This window comes from Bufo gargarizans, chromosome 8, assembly GCF_014858855.1.
Source record: "Bufo gargarizans isolate SCDJY-AF-19 chromosome 8, ASM1485885v1, whole genome shotgun sequence".
NCBI classification, from domain to species: domain Eukaryota; kingdom Metazoa; phylum Chordata; class Amphibia; order Anura; family Bufonidae; genus Bufo; species Bufo gargarizans.
The window spans coordinates 8,903,351-8,920,252 of record NC_058087.1 but is presented as its reverse complement, the minus strand read 5'-3'; the positions used below and the strand labels follow the sequence as shown (position 1 = coordinate 8,920,252).

The window sequence follows — 16,902 nt, the reverse complement described above, 5'->3', positions numbered from 1 at the left end:
GCCCTGGAGTCCAATAATATATGGTTATGGGGAGGTAGTTAATGTCTAATCTGGACAAGGGACGGACAGGTCCTGTGGGATCCATGCCTGGTTCATTTTTATGAACGTCAGCTTGTCCACATTGGCTGTAGACAGGCGGCTGCGTTTGTCTGTAATGACGCCCCCTGCCGTGCTGAATACACGTTCAGACAAAACGCTGGCTGCCGGGCAGGCCAGCACCTCCAAGGCATAAAAGGCTAGCTCTGGCCACGTGGACAATTTAGAGACCCAGAAGTTGAATGGGGCCGAACCATCAGTCAGTACGTGGAGGGGTGTGCACACGTACTGTTCCACCATGTTAGTGAAATGTTGCCTCCTGCTAACACGTTGCGTATCAGGTGGTGGTGCAGTTAGCTGTGGCGTGTTGACAAAAGTTTTCCACATCTCTGCCATGCTAACCCTGCCCTCAGAGGAGCTGGCCGTGACACAGCTGCCTTGGCGACCTCTTGCTCCTCCTCTGCCTTGGCCTTGGGCTTCCACTTGTTCCCCTGTGACATTTGGGAATGCTCTCAGTAGCGCGTCTACCAACGTGCGCTTGTACTCGCGCATCTTCCTATCACGCTCCAGTGCAGGAAGTAAGGTGGGCACATTGTCTTTGTAGCGTGGATCCAGCAGGGTGGCAACCCAGTAGTCCGCACAGGTTAAAATGTGGGCAACTCTGCTGTCGTTGCGCAGGCACTGCAGCATGTAGTCGCTCATGTGTGCCAGGCTGCCCAGGGGTAAGGACAAGCTGTCCTCTGTGGGAGGCGTATCGTCATCGTCCTGCCTTTCCCCCCAGCCACGCACCAGTGATGGACCCGAGCTGCGTTGGGTGCCACCCCGCTGTGACCATGCTTCATCCTCATCCTCCTCCACCTCCTCCTCATCCTCGTCCTCCTCGTCCTCCAGTAGTGGGCCCTGGCTGGCCACATTTGTACCTGGCCTCTGCTGTTGCAAAAAACCTCCCTCTGAGTCACTTCGAAGAGACTGGCCTGAAAGTGCTAAAAATGACCCCTCTTCCTCATCCTCCTCCTCCTCCTCCTGGGCCACCTCCTGTTCCATCATCGCCCTAAGTGTTTTCTCAAGGAGACATAGAAGTGGTATTGTAACGCTGATAACGGTGTCATCGCCACTGGCCATGTTGGTGGAGTACTCGAAACAGCGCAACAGGGCACACAGGTCTCGCATGGAGGCCCAGTCATTGGTGGTGAAGTGGTGCTGTTCTGTAGTGCGACTGACCCGTGCGTGCTGCAGCTGAAACTCCACTATGGCCTGCTGCTGCTCGCACAGTCTGTCCAGCATGTGCAAGGTGGAGTTCCACCTGGTGGGCACGTCGCATATGAGGCGGTGAGCGGGAAGGCCGAAGTTACGCTGTAGCGCAGACAGGCGAGCAGCGGCAGGATGTGAACGCCGGAAGCGCGAACAGACGGCCCGCACTTTATGCAGCAGCTCTGACATGTCGGGGTAGTTGTGAATGAACTTCTGCACCACCAAATTCAGCACATGCGCCAAGCAAGGGATGTGCGTCAAATTGGCTAGTCCCAGAGCTGCAACGAGATTTCGCCCATTATCACACACCACCAGGCCGGGCTTGAGGCTCACCGGCAGCAACCACTCGTCGGTCTGTTGTTCAATACCCCGCCACAACTCCTGTGCGGTGTGGGGCCTGTCCCCCAAACATATGAGTTTCAGAATGGCCTGCTGACGTTTACCCCGGGCTGTGCTGAAGTTGGTGGTGAAGGTGTGTGGCTGACTGGATGAGCAGGTGGAAGAAGAGGAGGAGGAAGCCGAGAAGGAGGAGGTGGCAACAGGAGGCAAAGAATGTTGCCCTGCGATCCTTGGCGGCGGCAGGACGTGCGCCAAACAGCTCTCCGCCTGGGGCCCAGCTGCCACTACATTTACCCAGTGTGCAGTTAGGGAGATATAGCGTCCCTGGCCGTGCTTACTGGTCCACGTATCTGTGGTTAGGTGGACCTTGCTACAGATGGCGTTGCGCAGTGCACACTTGATTTTATCGGATACTTGGTTGTGCAGGGAAGGCACGGCTCTCTTGGAGAAGTAGTGCCGGCTGGGAACAACATACTGTGGGACAGCAAGCGACATGAGCTGTTTGAAGCTGTCTGTGTCCACCAGCCTAAATGACAGCATTTCATAGGCCAGTAGTTTAGAAATGCTGGCATTCAGGGCCAGGGATCGAGGGTGGCTAGGTGGGAATTTACGCTTTCTATCAAATGTTTGTGAGATGGAGAGCTGAACGCTGGCGTGTGACATGGTTGAGACGCTTGGTGACGGAGGTGGTGGTGGTGGTGTTGGTGGTACATCCCCTGTTTGCTGGGCGGCAGGTGCCAACGTTCCTCCAGAGGCGGAGGAAGAGGCCGAGGCGGCAGCAGCAGAATAGGCCGAGGCGGCAGCAGCAGAAGAGGTAGCAGGGGGAGCCTGAGTGACTTCCTTGGTTTTAAGGTGTTTACTCCACTGCAGTTCATGCTTTGCATGCAGGTGCCTGGTCATGCAGGTTGTGCTCAGGTTCAGAACGTTAATGCCTCGCTTCAGGCTCTGATGGCACAGCGTGCAAACCACTCGGGTCTTGTCGTCAGCACATTGTTTGAAGAAGTGCCATGCCAGGGAACTCCTTGAAGCTGCCTTTGGGGTGCTCGGTCCCAGATGGCGGCGGTCAGTAGCAGGCGGAGTCTCTTGGCGGCGGGTGTTCTGCTTTTGCCCACTGCTCCCTCTTTTGCTACGCTGTTGGCTCGGTCTCACCACTGCCTCTTCCTCCGAACTGTGAAAGTCAGTGGCACGACCTTCATTCCATGTGGGGTCTAGGACCTCATCGTCCCCTGCATCGTCTTCCACCCAGTCTTGATCCCTGACCTCCTGTTCAGTCTGCACACTGCAGAAAGACGCAGCAGTTGGCACCTGTGTTTCGTCATCATCAGAGACATGCTGAGGTGGTATTCCCATGTCCTCATCATCAGGAAACATAAGTGGTTGTGCGTCAGTGCATTCTATGTCTTTCACCGCTGGGGAAGGGCTAGGTGGATGCCCTTGGGAAACCCTGCCAGCGGAGTCTTCAAACAGCATAAGAGACTGCTGCATAACTTGAGGCTGAGACAGTTTCCCTGGTATGCATGGGGGTGATGTGACAGACTGATGGGGTTGGTTTTCAGGCGCCATCTGTGCGCTTTCTGCAGAAGACTGGGTGGGAGATAATGTGAACGTGCTGGATCCACTGTCGGCCACCCAATTGACTAATGCCTGTACCTGCTCAGGCCTTACCATCCTTAGAACGGCATTGGGCCCCACCATATATCGCTGTAAATTCTGGCGGCTACTGGGACCTGAGGTAGTTGGTACACTAGGACGTGTGGATGTGGCAGAACGGCCACGTCCTCTCCCAGCACCAGAGGGTCCACTAACACCACCACGACCATGTCCACGTCCGCGTCCCTTACTAGATGTTTTTCTCATTGTTATGGTTCACCACAACAACAAATATATTATTTGGCCCAATGTATTGTATTCAAATTCAGCGGGATATAAATTTGAGGCCTAGTATTTAGGCGCTGGGTGACCGGTATGGATTTAGTGACAGAATTAGACTTGGAAATGCACAGAAGCGTGTGTGTGAAGTTATTCTGAATGACCCTATGTGCACCTTCAATATTATATACCCTTTTAGGGATAGATTTCAAATAGCTCTGATATAGCAGAAACCACTAAATTATGAAATTGCTAAATTGGGAATTGTACTTCAACCCAGAACAAAAAATGTGCTTTGACGGACACTAAATATCTTGCCCAGCAACAACAGTACAGCGGTGGGTAACGAGAGATTTAGAGGGATTTAAATTTGAGGCCTAGTATTTAGGCGCTGGGTCACCGGTATGGATTTAGTGACAGAATTAGACTTGGAAATGCACAGAAGCGTGTGTGTGAAGTTATTCTGAATGACCCTATGTGCACCTTCAATATTATATACCCTTTTAGGGATAGATTTCAAATAGCTCTGATATAGCAGAAACCACTAAATTATGAAATTGCTAAATTGGGAATTGTACTTCAACCCAGAACAAAAAATGTGCTTTGACGGACACTAAATATCTTGCCCAGCAACAACAGTACAGCGGTGGGTAACGAGAGATTTAGAGGGATTTAAATTTGAGGCCTAGTATTTAGGCGCTGGGTGACAGGTATGGGTTTAGTGACAGAATTAGACTTGAAAATACACAGTAGCGGGTGTGTGTGAAGTTATTCTGAATGACCCTATGTGCACCTTCAATATTATATACCCTTTTTGGGATAGATTTCAAATAGCTCTGATATAGCAGGAACCACTAAATTATGAAATTGCTAAATTGGGAATTGTACTTCAACCCAGAACAAAAAATGTGCTTTGACGGACACTAAATATCTTGCCCAGCAACAACAGTACAGCGGTGGGTAACGAGAGATTTAGAGGGATTTAAATTTGAGGCCTAGTATTTAGGCGCTGGGTCACCGGTATGGATTTAGTGACAGAATTAGACTTGGAAATGCACAGAAGCGTGTGTGTGAAGTTATTCTGAATGACCCTATGTGCACCTTCAATATTATATACCCTTTTAGGGATAGATTTCAAATAGCTCTGATATAGCAGAAACCACTAAATTATGAAATTGCTAAATTGGGAATTGTACTTCAACCCAGAACAAAAAATGTGCTTTGACGGACACTAAATATCTTGCCCAGCAACAACAGTACAGCGGTGGGTAACGAGAGATTTAGAGGGATTTAAATTTGAGGCCTAGTATTTAGGCGCTGGGTCACCGGTATGGATTTAGTGACAGAATTAGACTTGGAAATGCACAGAAGCGTGTGTGTGAAGTTATTCTGAATGACCCTATGTGCACCTTCAATATTATATACCCTTTTAGGGATAGATTTCAAATAGCTCTGATATAGCAGAAACCACTAAATTATGAAATTGCTAAATTGGGAATTGTACTTCAACCCAGAACAAAAAATGTGCTTTGACGGACACTAAATATCTTGCCCAGCAACAACAGTACAGTGGTGGGTAACGAGAGATTTAGAGGGATTTAAATTTGAGGCCTAGTATTTAGGCGCTGGGTCACCGGTATGGATTTAGTGACAGAATTAGACTTGGAAATGCACAGAAGCGTGTGTGTGAAGTTATTCTGAATGACCCTATGTGCACCTTCAATATTATATACCCTTTTAGGGATAGATTTCAAATAGCTCTGATATAGCAGAAACCACTAAATTATGAAATTGCTAAATTGGGAATTGTACTTCAACCCAGAACAAAAAATGTGCTTTGACGGACACTAAATATCTTGCCCAGCAACAACAGTACACCGGTGGGTAACGAGAGATTTAGAGGGAATTAAATTTGAGGCCTAGTATTTAGGCGCTGGGTCACCGGTATGGATTTAGTGACAGAATTAGACTTGGAAATACACAGTAGCGGGTGTGTGTGAAGTTATTCTGAATGACCCTATGTGCACCTTCAATATTATATACCCTTTTAGGGATAGATTTCAAATAGCTCTGATATAGCAGAAACCACTAAATTATGAAATTGCTAAATTGGGAATTGTACTTCAACCCAGAACAAAAAATGTGCTTTGACGGACACTAAATATCTTGCCCAGCAACAACAGTACAGCGGTGGGTAACGAGAGATTTAGAGGGAATTAAATTTGAGGCCTAGTATTTAGGCGCTGGGTCACCGGTATGGATTTAGTGACAGAATTAGACTTGGAAATGCACAGAAGCGTGTGTGTGAAGTTATTCTGAATGACCCTATGTGCACCTTCAATATTATATACCCTTTTTGGGATAGATTTCAAATAGCTCTGATATAGCAGGAACCACTAAATTATGAAATTGCTAAATTGGGAATTGTACTTCAACCCAGAACAAAAAATGTGCTTTGACGGGCACTAAATAACTTTCCCAGCTACAACAGGACAACGGTAACGAGAGATTTAGAGGGATTTAAATTTGAGGCCTAGTATTTAGGCGCTGGGTGACAGGTATGGGTTTAGTGACAGAATTAGACTTGGAAATACACAGTAGCGGGTGTGTGTGAAGTTATTCTGAATGACCCTATGTGCACCTTCAATATTATATACCCTTTTAGGGATAGATTTCAAATAGCTCTGATATAGCAGAAACCACTAAATTATGAAATTGCTAAATTGGGAATTGTACTTCAACCCAGAACAAAAAATGTGCTTTGACGGACACTAAATATCTTGCCCAGCAACAACAGTACACCGGTGGGTAACGAGAGATTTAGAGGGAATTAAATTTGAGGCCTAGTATTTAGGCGCTGGGTCACCGGTATGGATTTAGTGACAGAATTAGACTTGGAAATACACAGTAGCGGGTGTGTGTGAAGTTATTCTGAATGACCCTATGTGCACCTTCAATATTATATACCCTTTTTGGGATAGATTTCAAATAGCTCTGATATAGCAGGAACCACTAAATTATGAAATTGCTAAATTGGGAATTGTACTTCAACCCAGAACAAAAAATGTGCTTTGACGGGCACTAAATAACTTTCCCAGCTACAACAGGACAACGGTAACGAGAGATTTAGAGGGATTTAAATTTGAGGCCTAGTATTTAGGCGCTGGGTGACAGGTATGGGTTTAGTGACAGAATTAGACTTGGAAATACACAGTAGCGGGTGTGTGTGAAGTTATTCTGAATGACCCTATGTGCACCTTCAATATTATATACCCTTTTTGGGATAGATTTCAAATAGCTCTGATATAGCAGAAACCACTAAATTATGAAATTGCTAAATTGGGAATTGTACTTCAACCCAGAACAAAAAATGTGCTTTGACGGACACTAAATATCTTGCCCAGCAACAACAGTACAGCGGTGGGTAACGAGAGATTTAGAGGGAATTAAATTTGAGGCCTAGTATTTAGGCGCTGGGTCACCGGTATGGATTTAGTGACAGAATTAGACTTGGAAATACACAGTAGCGGGTGTGTGTGAAGTTACTCTGAATGACCCTATGTGCACCTTCAATATTATATACCCTTTTTGGGATAGATTTCAAAGAGCTCTGATATAGCAGGAACCACTAAATTATGAAATTGCTAAATTGAGAATTGTATTTCAACCCAGAACAAGAAATGTGCTTGAACGGACACTAAATAACTCGCCCAGCTACAGCACTAGGGACAGATTTAGCTGGATATAAATTTGAGGCCTAGTATTTAGGCGCTGGGTGACCGGTATGGATTTAGTGACAGAATTAGACTGGGATATGGCCAAAAAATGAACAGACTATTGCTGGTTAAATGCACTTGGTGTGACAGCTTCACCCTGATGTAGGCTTTAGCCAAAAAACAACCACACCATTGAGGGTTAAATGCACTTGGTGACAGGCGCAGCTTGCCCCTGATTTTGTATATGGCCAAAAAATGAACAGACTATTGCTGGTTAAATGCACTTGGTGTGACAGCTTCACCCTGATGTAGGCTTTAGCCAAAAAACAACCACACCATTGAGGGTTAAATGCACTTGGTGACAGGCGCAGCTTGCCCCTGATTTTGTATATGGCCAAAAAATGAACAGACTATTGCTGGTTAAATGCACTTGGTGTGACAGCTTCACCCTGATGTAGGCTTTAGCCAAAAAACAACCACACCATTGAGGGTTAAATGCACTTGGTGACAGGCGCAGCTTGCCCCTGATTTTGTATATGGCCAAAAAATGAACAGACTATTGCTGGTTAAATGCACTTGGTGTGACAGCTTCACCCTGATGTAGGCTTTAGCCAAAAAACAACCACACCATTGAGGGTTAAATGCACTTGGTCGCAGCTTGTGCTGGCGCACCACAAGACACAAAATGGCCGCCGATCACCCCAGAAAAATGAGACTGACAAACGGTCTGTGCAGCCTAAAAACAGTGAGCAATTGAGGATCAGCAGCTCAATGATCCACAGCTGCAGATCGATCAGTTAATCAAGTCCTTTGGAGGAGTTAATCTGCCTAATCTCGCCCTACTGTCGCAGCCGCAACCTCTCCCTACGCTAATCAGAGCAGAGTGACGGGCGGCGCTATGTGACTCCAGCTTAAATAGAGGCTGGGTCACATGGTGCTCTGGCCAATCACAGCCATGCCAATAGTAGGCATGGCTGTGATGGCCTCTTGGGGCAAGTAGTATGACGCTTGTTGATTGGCTGCTTTGCAGCCTTTCAAAAAGCGCCAAGAAAGCGTCACAAAAGCGCGAAGAAAGCGACGAACACCGAACCCGAACCCGGACTTTTACGAAAATGTCCGGGTTCGGGTCCGTGTCACGGACACCCCAAAATTCGGTACGAACCCGAACTATACAGTTTGAGTTCGCTCATCCCTAGACACCACCACACACAGCCACCTCAGTTTCTGTCCACCCTGAATGCTAAGCAAATGCGGCTAATAATGTGTATGTATATACAGTATATCCAGAGTCCACCAATATACAGTCTACTGGATCTACTCTTCAACCAACTCACCTCCAGTACCGGACCATTAGTACATGTACATATAGAGACTCATGCATAAACAGAATACAATTGCAGACTGCTAATATCTATATGTACACATATAAAGTCTACTGGGATATTATACTTATATACATACCCACATACGCACACATATAACTTAGCTTGCTCCTGCATCCATCGGTGTCCAGGAAGAGAAGCCCCCGCCTCACTCCTAACTTTCACCTATATCTTGCTGTGTCCCAGCCCCCCCCACCATGGACTCCACCCTGTGACCACCCAAATATCTTCCCCCATCTCTTAGTCAAGAGGATGTTGTTCAACTGCTTATGATATGCTAACAAGGGACACAATGCTACTGGCCATACTGAATGGGTGAATACCACTGGGTCCAATTATTAGGCATATTTGCGTGGTCATCAGGATGAGGTTATGGCTGAAAGCCATATTTCCCTTAACAGCTGGTATAAAAGTTATCCACGTATAAGTGGTAACCATTATCCAGCAGTGGGTACATAAGGTCTCACATGAGTTTCCCGCTAACACCCAGAGTGGGGGGACATTCTGGGGGTTGAATACGGGAATCTCGCCCCTCGTACACACAAAATTTGTAAGTGTACCCTGAGGTACTCTCACAAATTTAGTATAGCTTCACGCCATACCTCGCCCGCTTTGTGGGAATATATTGGCGGAAACTGAGTCTCCCCTTGAACACAACGAGAGACTCATCAACCGCGACCTCCCTTCCAGGTACGTAGGCCTGCTGAAATGTGGCCCCAAAGTGATCGATGACCGGCCGTATCTTATACAGCCGGTCATAGGCAGGATCACCTCGGGGTGGACATGCTGCATTATCGGAATAATGCAGACATTTCCAGATGGCCTCAAACCGGGGACGTGTCATGACCATACTATACAGTGGGGTCTGGTATAGGACGTCCCCACTCCAGTATTGCCTGACACTGGGTTTTTGGACTAGACCCATATGCAGCACGAGGCCCCAAAATGTCCTCATTTCGGCTGCACTGACCGGCGTCCAGCCACCGGGTCTAGACAAAAATGAGCCTGGGTTTTGAGCGACGAACTGTTGGGCGTACAGATTCGTCTGCTTCACCATCAGATTCACCAGTGGGTTACTGAAAAAAAAAAAGAATTGTCAATTTCAGTAAACCCCACTGTGGGAATCTGGATTCCAGGATTGCCAGCAAAATCCAGAATCTCAGGCTCAAAGTCCACTGGGGGACACCAGCTAAGTTCATCGGCAGGGGGCTCCGGTGAACTTATTTGGTGGGCCGGGAAACCAGTACGAACCCCAGGGCGGCTCGTACTAGGGTGGGCCACAGGATCCCTAGCATGTGGGGCCCCTGGCTCCGCCTGGCGGCGTCTCCGCCGCCTTGGTGGCTCATCGTCATCCGATAATGATGAGGAGGATGCGGATGATAAAAGGAATGTGGGGTCATCCTCATCCTCACTGGGGCTCTCAGAGTCGGAGGCAATGTAGGGGGGGCAAGTGGCAGGGGGGAGGCTGGGGTTTGATAGATGGATCAAAGAAAGTTAGGAATAAAAGTTTTTTTTTTTTCTAACTAACTTTTCCCTTCTTTCCCTGCCTAACGGTGCCTCTCCCTCACTGACCCTAACCTACCTAGGTGGCGATTGGTGCAGGAGGGTGATGGATGGCGATTAGGGGGACACAGGAGCTGGTGCTGGACGATGCTGCCGGGTGCTCATGCAGAACAGGAAGAGGAGGGGAGAGAGGAGCGCAGGAAGTTTGAATCTCGCGCCTCTCTCCCCTGCACCAATCAGCACCCTGGACAGCAGTGTTCAGCACCAGGGCCAGCACCGCCTCTCCAAATCCTCGGACTGCGATTGGTGGTGTATAATTACGCCACCGATCGCAGTCTTTTTCCGGTTCATCGGGTCACAGGACACCCGAATGGACCGGAAACGCAGAAAACCGCAGGTCTGAATTGACCTGCGGTTTTCTGCGATCGCCGAAACGGGGGGGTCAAATGACCCCCCCGTGTTGTTACGGGATCCCGGCTGAATGATTTCAGCCGGCATCCCGTTCCGATTAACCCCCGCGGTGCTGGAATCCCGATTTAAAGTTAGGACGTACCGGTACGCCCTGAGTCCTTAAGGACTCGGGAAATAGGGCGTACCGATACGCCCTGCGTCCTTAAGGGGTTAATGATTATTGTTTCACATGATGACAAACTTTTCAAAACATCATGATTTTATAATACTGTGTCACGAGATGTCTATCTTATATGTCAGACACCCAGTGTCTGTGTTGAGAATTTAAGACTGTAAATGTTTTTGCTAGCATGTCTCAATATTGTATTGTGTTTTTTTATTGAAATGTAAATCTCTGACCAAATTGAAACACAGATAAGGGTGGACGCATCTGTAACTTTCTATCATGTCTGCTGTTTTTATTGCCCATCGGTGTACCCAGACCTTTTTTACAGTAACATCAGTGTGACCCCATAATATAGCAATTATTTTAAAGTTGAATTGCATCCAATATATGATCCCCAAAGCATTACAAGGGGCTGAAAGAAAGCACTTATGTTTGATTTAACATTAGAGCACATGCAGAAATGTGATAGGTCTCTGTCGGGACTAAAACAAGTCTACTAAGCATATGCTAATGTTACTGTGAATCAAATAGGACATGTAGAATCATATCGGACCAGGCAAGAATAGAATCCAACACAGAAGAAGCATTTTTTTTCAAAGGAGTATTCTGGTTTTAGCAAATAATGGGTATTTATTGAATAATGAAAAGTTCTAAAACTTTCTAATACACTATGGGAATCAATTCTTTAAGGTTTTCTATATATTTGCTTCCTTCCTTGTTTACCTTCCTTTAAATTGGTTATGCCAATTTTTCAAGTTATTGTATCCCCTATCCACCTGATAACTAAATGATCATGTGGGTCTGACCGTTGGTACCCCACTGATTCCATTACCCCATCCTGATGGAGATGCATGTCAAGCGTGAGCCCTGCCACTCCATTCATTCTCTATGGGACTGCCAGAGATAGCCAAGCACCGTACTCTTTTTCAGTGGTCGGACCCCCAAGGATTGGTTAATTATTCTCTATGCTGTTGATAATTACACTCACTAGAGAAGGGAGTAGTGTTGAGCACATCATAGGGAGTAGTGTTGAGCGCGAATATTCGAATTGCAAAATTTTTTCTCGAATATTGCAACTTCGAGATTTCGCGAATATTTAGAATATAGTTCTATATATTCGCGAAATCGAATATTCATTTTTAAAAAAATTTTTTTATTGTTATATTTTTTTCTTTCCCACTTCCCTAAAGTTGTTCTTACCTGTCCTTTGGATTCCTGGCTTCCTAGCTGCTCCAGTCAGTGCCCTTTGCCGCTTCTGCCGAATTCCGTGCTCATGGAGCGTCCCCATCACTATGGGAACGTCTCCATATACTAGAATGTACTGTCGGATTTGAGAATTATGTTGAAATCGCAATTCGATTAATTCAAGTTATAATAATCGAATTGCGATTTCAACTTAACACTGCTATATTCCATATTCGTTAATTCTAGCCTAATATGGAATATAGCAGTGCTAAGTTGAAATCGCAATCCGAATTATTCAAGTTATAATAATCGAATTGCGATTTCAACTTTTTACGTATATATTTTTAATATATCTCTAACTTCTAACTCTAATAGTGTACATATTTTACAAAACTTAAGTTCAGAAGAGTCAAAAAAATTAGAGAAAAAAAAAAGGATTATAGCACTATATTAGCTAAATTACAATCTATATGTGTATTTTACGAAATTTCGTAATATTGCTCTAACTTTGTCTTTTAGAATATTCGTAATATTCTAAAAGACGAAGTTAGAGCAATATTACGAAATTTCGTAAAATACACATATTAGCCTAGCCATAGTCAATTAGTCACAGGAACGTTGCCTTATACTATTTAAAAGAAAAATCGCAATACGCGATTAATTGAATCGCATATTATTCGCGATAATTGGAATAATTACGAATATTCAATTTCGACGAATATAACACGAATATTCAATCGAATATTTGCAAAATATCGCAAAATCGAATATGGCACCTCCCGCTCATCACTAATAGGGAGGATCTCCAGATAGAAAGAACTGGAAAGCTTCTCACTTGATGACATTGCATGTAGGGAGCAACAGCCTGCAATTAACTATATAAGTGGATAGATCGAGATGCAGCCATCCGCTTCCTCCAGATTTCATGTAGCACCAGATCAAAGGCCGTAGAGGAAAAGAAGATTGGGAGTGCAGCAGCGGTGCAACCAAGGTGAGCGGTCAGGTATTCACTGGTTTAGCAGCAAATACTTTATTCAAAGTTGTCCTGGCAACTCATTTCGGGGCCAAATGGGGTACTTTGTCAGGCAATAACAACCGTTGTCACTGCCTAACAAAAGGGTCTGTTTGGGCCAGAAATGCATTGCCAGGACAACCTTAAATAAATTATTTGCTGCTGAACCAGTGAAAGCCTAACCATTTACCTTGGTTGTGCCGATGCTGCACCCCTGAGGGAATAACTTAAATACTTGTCAAAACTCCTTTAATTTGGGTGTTTTTTAAAATAAAATGACAGCTGATTGATTGATGTTAATAGCGATATGCCATATCCTGTTGCATTGCACTATGTTCTCTCTCTCTCAGCTCCACAAACAAAAAAGTTTGCAAATTTTGCTTCAGTCCTGATTACTAATGATTTCCTCTGCAATTAAAAGTATAAATGACAGGCGTGATTACAGCTGCTGAGAAATGTGCACATATTTCTGCGCTAATTAACTGATGTTAACATCTTTTTTTTCTGCTTCTAGGTGTAAGTGGCATTGAAGTTGTCATTCAGCACGGCCTGGCCACACCCGAGGGCCTGGCAATAGACTGGATAGCCGGGAGCATGTATTGGATAGATAGCAATTTGGATCAAATTGAGGTTGCTAAATTGGATGGCAAAATGAGGTCGACACTGATAGCTGGTGGAATGGAACACCCCAGAGCCATCGCTTTGGATCCCAGATATGGGTAAATCAATAGGACTAGCCTTTTTAACTGCATTTATTTAGCAATATTATTGCGTGCATATACTTAAAGGGGTTGTCCACTTTATTTGAGAAGAAGGCCATGGTTGGGCGAGTGCTGCCTTCCCGTCATTGTTTACCTGCAGCGGTGAACAGTGTAATTACACCTAAGCCGAGGATAGGTCATCAATAAAAATAAAGAGGACAACCCTTTTTTAAGGGGTTGTCCAGGATTATTTTTTTTTTATCTACCTTTACGCACAGCTCTACCTGTGAGCAGATCTATACTTACCAGCTCCTTGTACTACCTGCTTGTACTACCGAGCTGTCTTCACTGGACTTACAGTCCCCAACTGTCTACTTGTCATACTCACCCTAGGCTTGGTTCACATCACCATTTAGCTTGCCATTCTTCTGATCTATCAGAAGAACAGCAAACAACAAAAAACAAAACAAAACAAAACAAATGATTCTTTATTTTAACCCTCTAAGGACCCTGAGATTTTCCTTTTTTGCGTTTTTGTTTTTCACTCCCCGCCTTCCCATAGTCCTAACTTTTTTATTTTTCTATTCACATAGCCGTATGAGGGCTTATTTTTTGTGGGCTAAGTTTTACTTTCTAATGGCAGCATTTACGGTTACATAGCATGTAGTAGGAAGTGGAATATTTTTTCCAAATGGGGTAGAATTGGGAAAAAACACAACTCTGATAAAGGTTTTTATTTTTCACACTGTAAACTATGTGGTAAAATTTACCTCTTATCTTCATCCTCCAGATCAGTATGGTTACAACGATACCACGGTTGTATAATTTTTCCTGTTTTAATACTCAAAAGAAATATATAACCATATTCTGACCACTATAACATTTTTGTAGTTATGTGTACAGGGCTGTGTGAGGGCTAATTTTTTATGGGACGATCTGTATGTTTCAATGATACTAATTTGAAATATGTGCGACTTTTTGATAACTTTTATAAAAAAATATAAAAAATATGATCGGGTATTTGATGTGACCAAAAATGGCGAAATGGCTGTTTTAAATTTTTTCCCGCTATGCTATTTACTGTATGCCATTAATATTGTTATATTTTAAATGTATGGGCATTTTCGCACACGATAATGCCCATGATAATTTTTTATTGGTTAAGTTTTTTTATTTTAAGGAAATAAAGTGATTTGAAATTTGTAATTTTTTTATATTTGTAAAAACTTTTAACTTTTTCTTTACTTTTTTAAGTCACCTTGCGTGACAATATCTGTAAGTCATTAGCTTGACCATTGTGTTCATTTATGGCTATATGGCCTCATGGCTGATCTCATACATGTGCTGCGGGTCTCTGCCATTTAAAATAGCAGAAACCTGACCGCTATGGCGCCCGCTGCACGTGCGAGCGGGCTCCATGTTTAAAGACCGGACTTGTTTAAAGAGGTCCTCAAGATGTTAAGCTTCCGTTATGCATACATTTTGCATATTTTGCATTTGTTTTAGCCATTTTCATCCGAGATCCGTTACTAGAGATTAAAAAAAAGTTGTACACAAAGTATTTTTTTCTATCTAAAATAATAGCTCTCTGACAGAAATGGCCCAAACTGAAGCAAAATGTGCATAACTGAGAATAATGGATGCTTAAAATACAGGATCTGTTTTTTTTTTTTTTGCTTGTTTTTTTTTTTTTTTTTGATTTTGTTTTCTGCTCTTCTGATGGATCAGAACGTAAAATGAAATGGTTATGTGAACCCGACCTTACTGATTGCCTTCCGATCCTCATCCAACCCTATTCAGGCCCCTGCTGGTGTCTGCTTTCTGGTCCCTTTTAGCACACATTTCAACCAATCACTAGACACAATGGTGACCTACCTCCCTTTCTTTGTTGAGAAGGTCGAAGAGCAGAGACTGACAGTGAACTGGATAACATGGGCATGGGAACAACAAAGGTGATTGAGCAAAATTTTACTTTTTAAAGATAATTTTACAGAATTCTAAGCCTTAAAATAATATTGGACATCCCCTTTAATTAGCACCCACCTAAAAGGGAATGTTTCACCGAGAAATTCACTGATACACCAGACACAATGCTTTGTAGGGCTAGCTCAGCCAAATGTAATGATACCTTTCACTTAACGATCTGTTGCTTCATTCTGGAGAGAAAGTACTGTTAATCCATATGCAAATGACAAGTTAAGTGCACCAAGGGTGGACCCAAGCCACTCGTGCACTCTTGTTCCTCATGCTTCCACTGCCAGCCCCTTCCTCTCCTCCTTGATTGACAGGGCCAGATTCCTGCATGGTCATTTCGCGTGGCATTCAAGAAGGAAAGGAAGGGTCTGGCAGAGGAAACAAAAAAAGAAAGGGTGCACAGAGTGGCTTGAGTCCACTCTCAGTGCACTTAAATTCTCATTTGCATATGGATTAAAAGTACTTTTTCTCCAAAACAAAGCAAATGAAAAACATCATTACATTCTGCTGAGCTAGCCCTACAAGACATTGTGCCTGGCAATTTCCTGGTAACACTTTCCATTTAATATATTTTTATTAATAGCAGAGAGTGTATAGTAATTATTATTCAGGCAATTCCCTACTATATTATTGTACCATGTAGGTCCCACACTTTAGTCTTTATCTTGTCACCTCCATAGGAAACACTCTATCTCTGGATTTCAACTTGAAATTAATTGCACATAAAAAGCTATTCATGTTTAGAACATAAATGATTCAGTTCAGATGCAGCGGAGAGATGAGGCTGAAATCAGCAGCAGATGCCGTAACAAGAGATCCTTATTGTTGCTTAATTTTCCAAATTCCTACGCCGGCCCTGGGTTCTAATAATGCTCCAGTTTTTTCCAGCTGAGGTCATCAGCATCATCCTACTGCTTTATAAGGAACAGGAGTTATTACATCTCCTCCTTCTGGCTGACATTTACATTAAGTGGTACTTGACCTTTTCAGTCTAACATTTTAGATATTCCCTGTTTGAAGAAAATCATTTTGATAATGCTGCTCAATGGCTCCGTTGATTTTAATGGAACTTTAGTTTGCTTTACGGAAGTTGAATTTATCACTATTGTGAGTAGAGGCTTGGCGAGACAGATTGCTATGTTGTGTGTTTATTAATTTTATCTTGATCTTCGTGCGCTTTGTTGTAACCGGAGACTAGTGTCGAGCGCAAATATTCGAATCGCAAATTAAAATATCGCCACTTCGAGAATTTGCGAATATTTAGAATATAGTGTTATATATTCGTATTCGTGAATAGTGTTAAATATATTATCGCAAATTTATGGCACATTTATAAAGAATATATTACGTTGCCGAT

At 44.0% G+C, this 16,902-nt stretch overlaps 1 protein-coding gene across 1 annotated transcript in view; it reads left to right on the top strand.

Moving 5' to 3' along the window:
- LRP1B (LDL receptor related protein 1B) overlaps positions 1-16,902 on the top strand; it is a 1,294,122-nt gene that overhangs the window by 722,374 nt on the left and 554,846 nt on the right. The window contains 1 exon segment of the mRNA XM_044303104.1: positions 13,385-13,589. Within this exon segment, the coding sequence (XP_044159039.1) occupies positions 13,385-13,589 (205 nt within the window).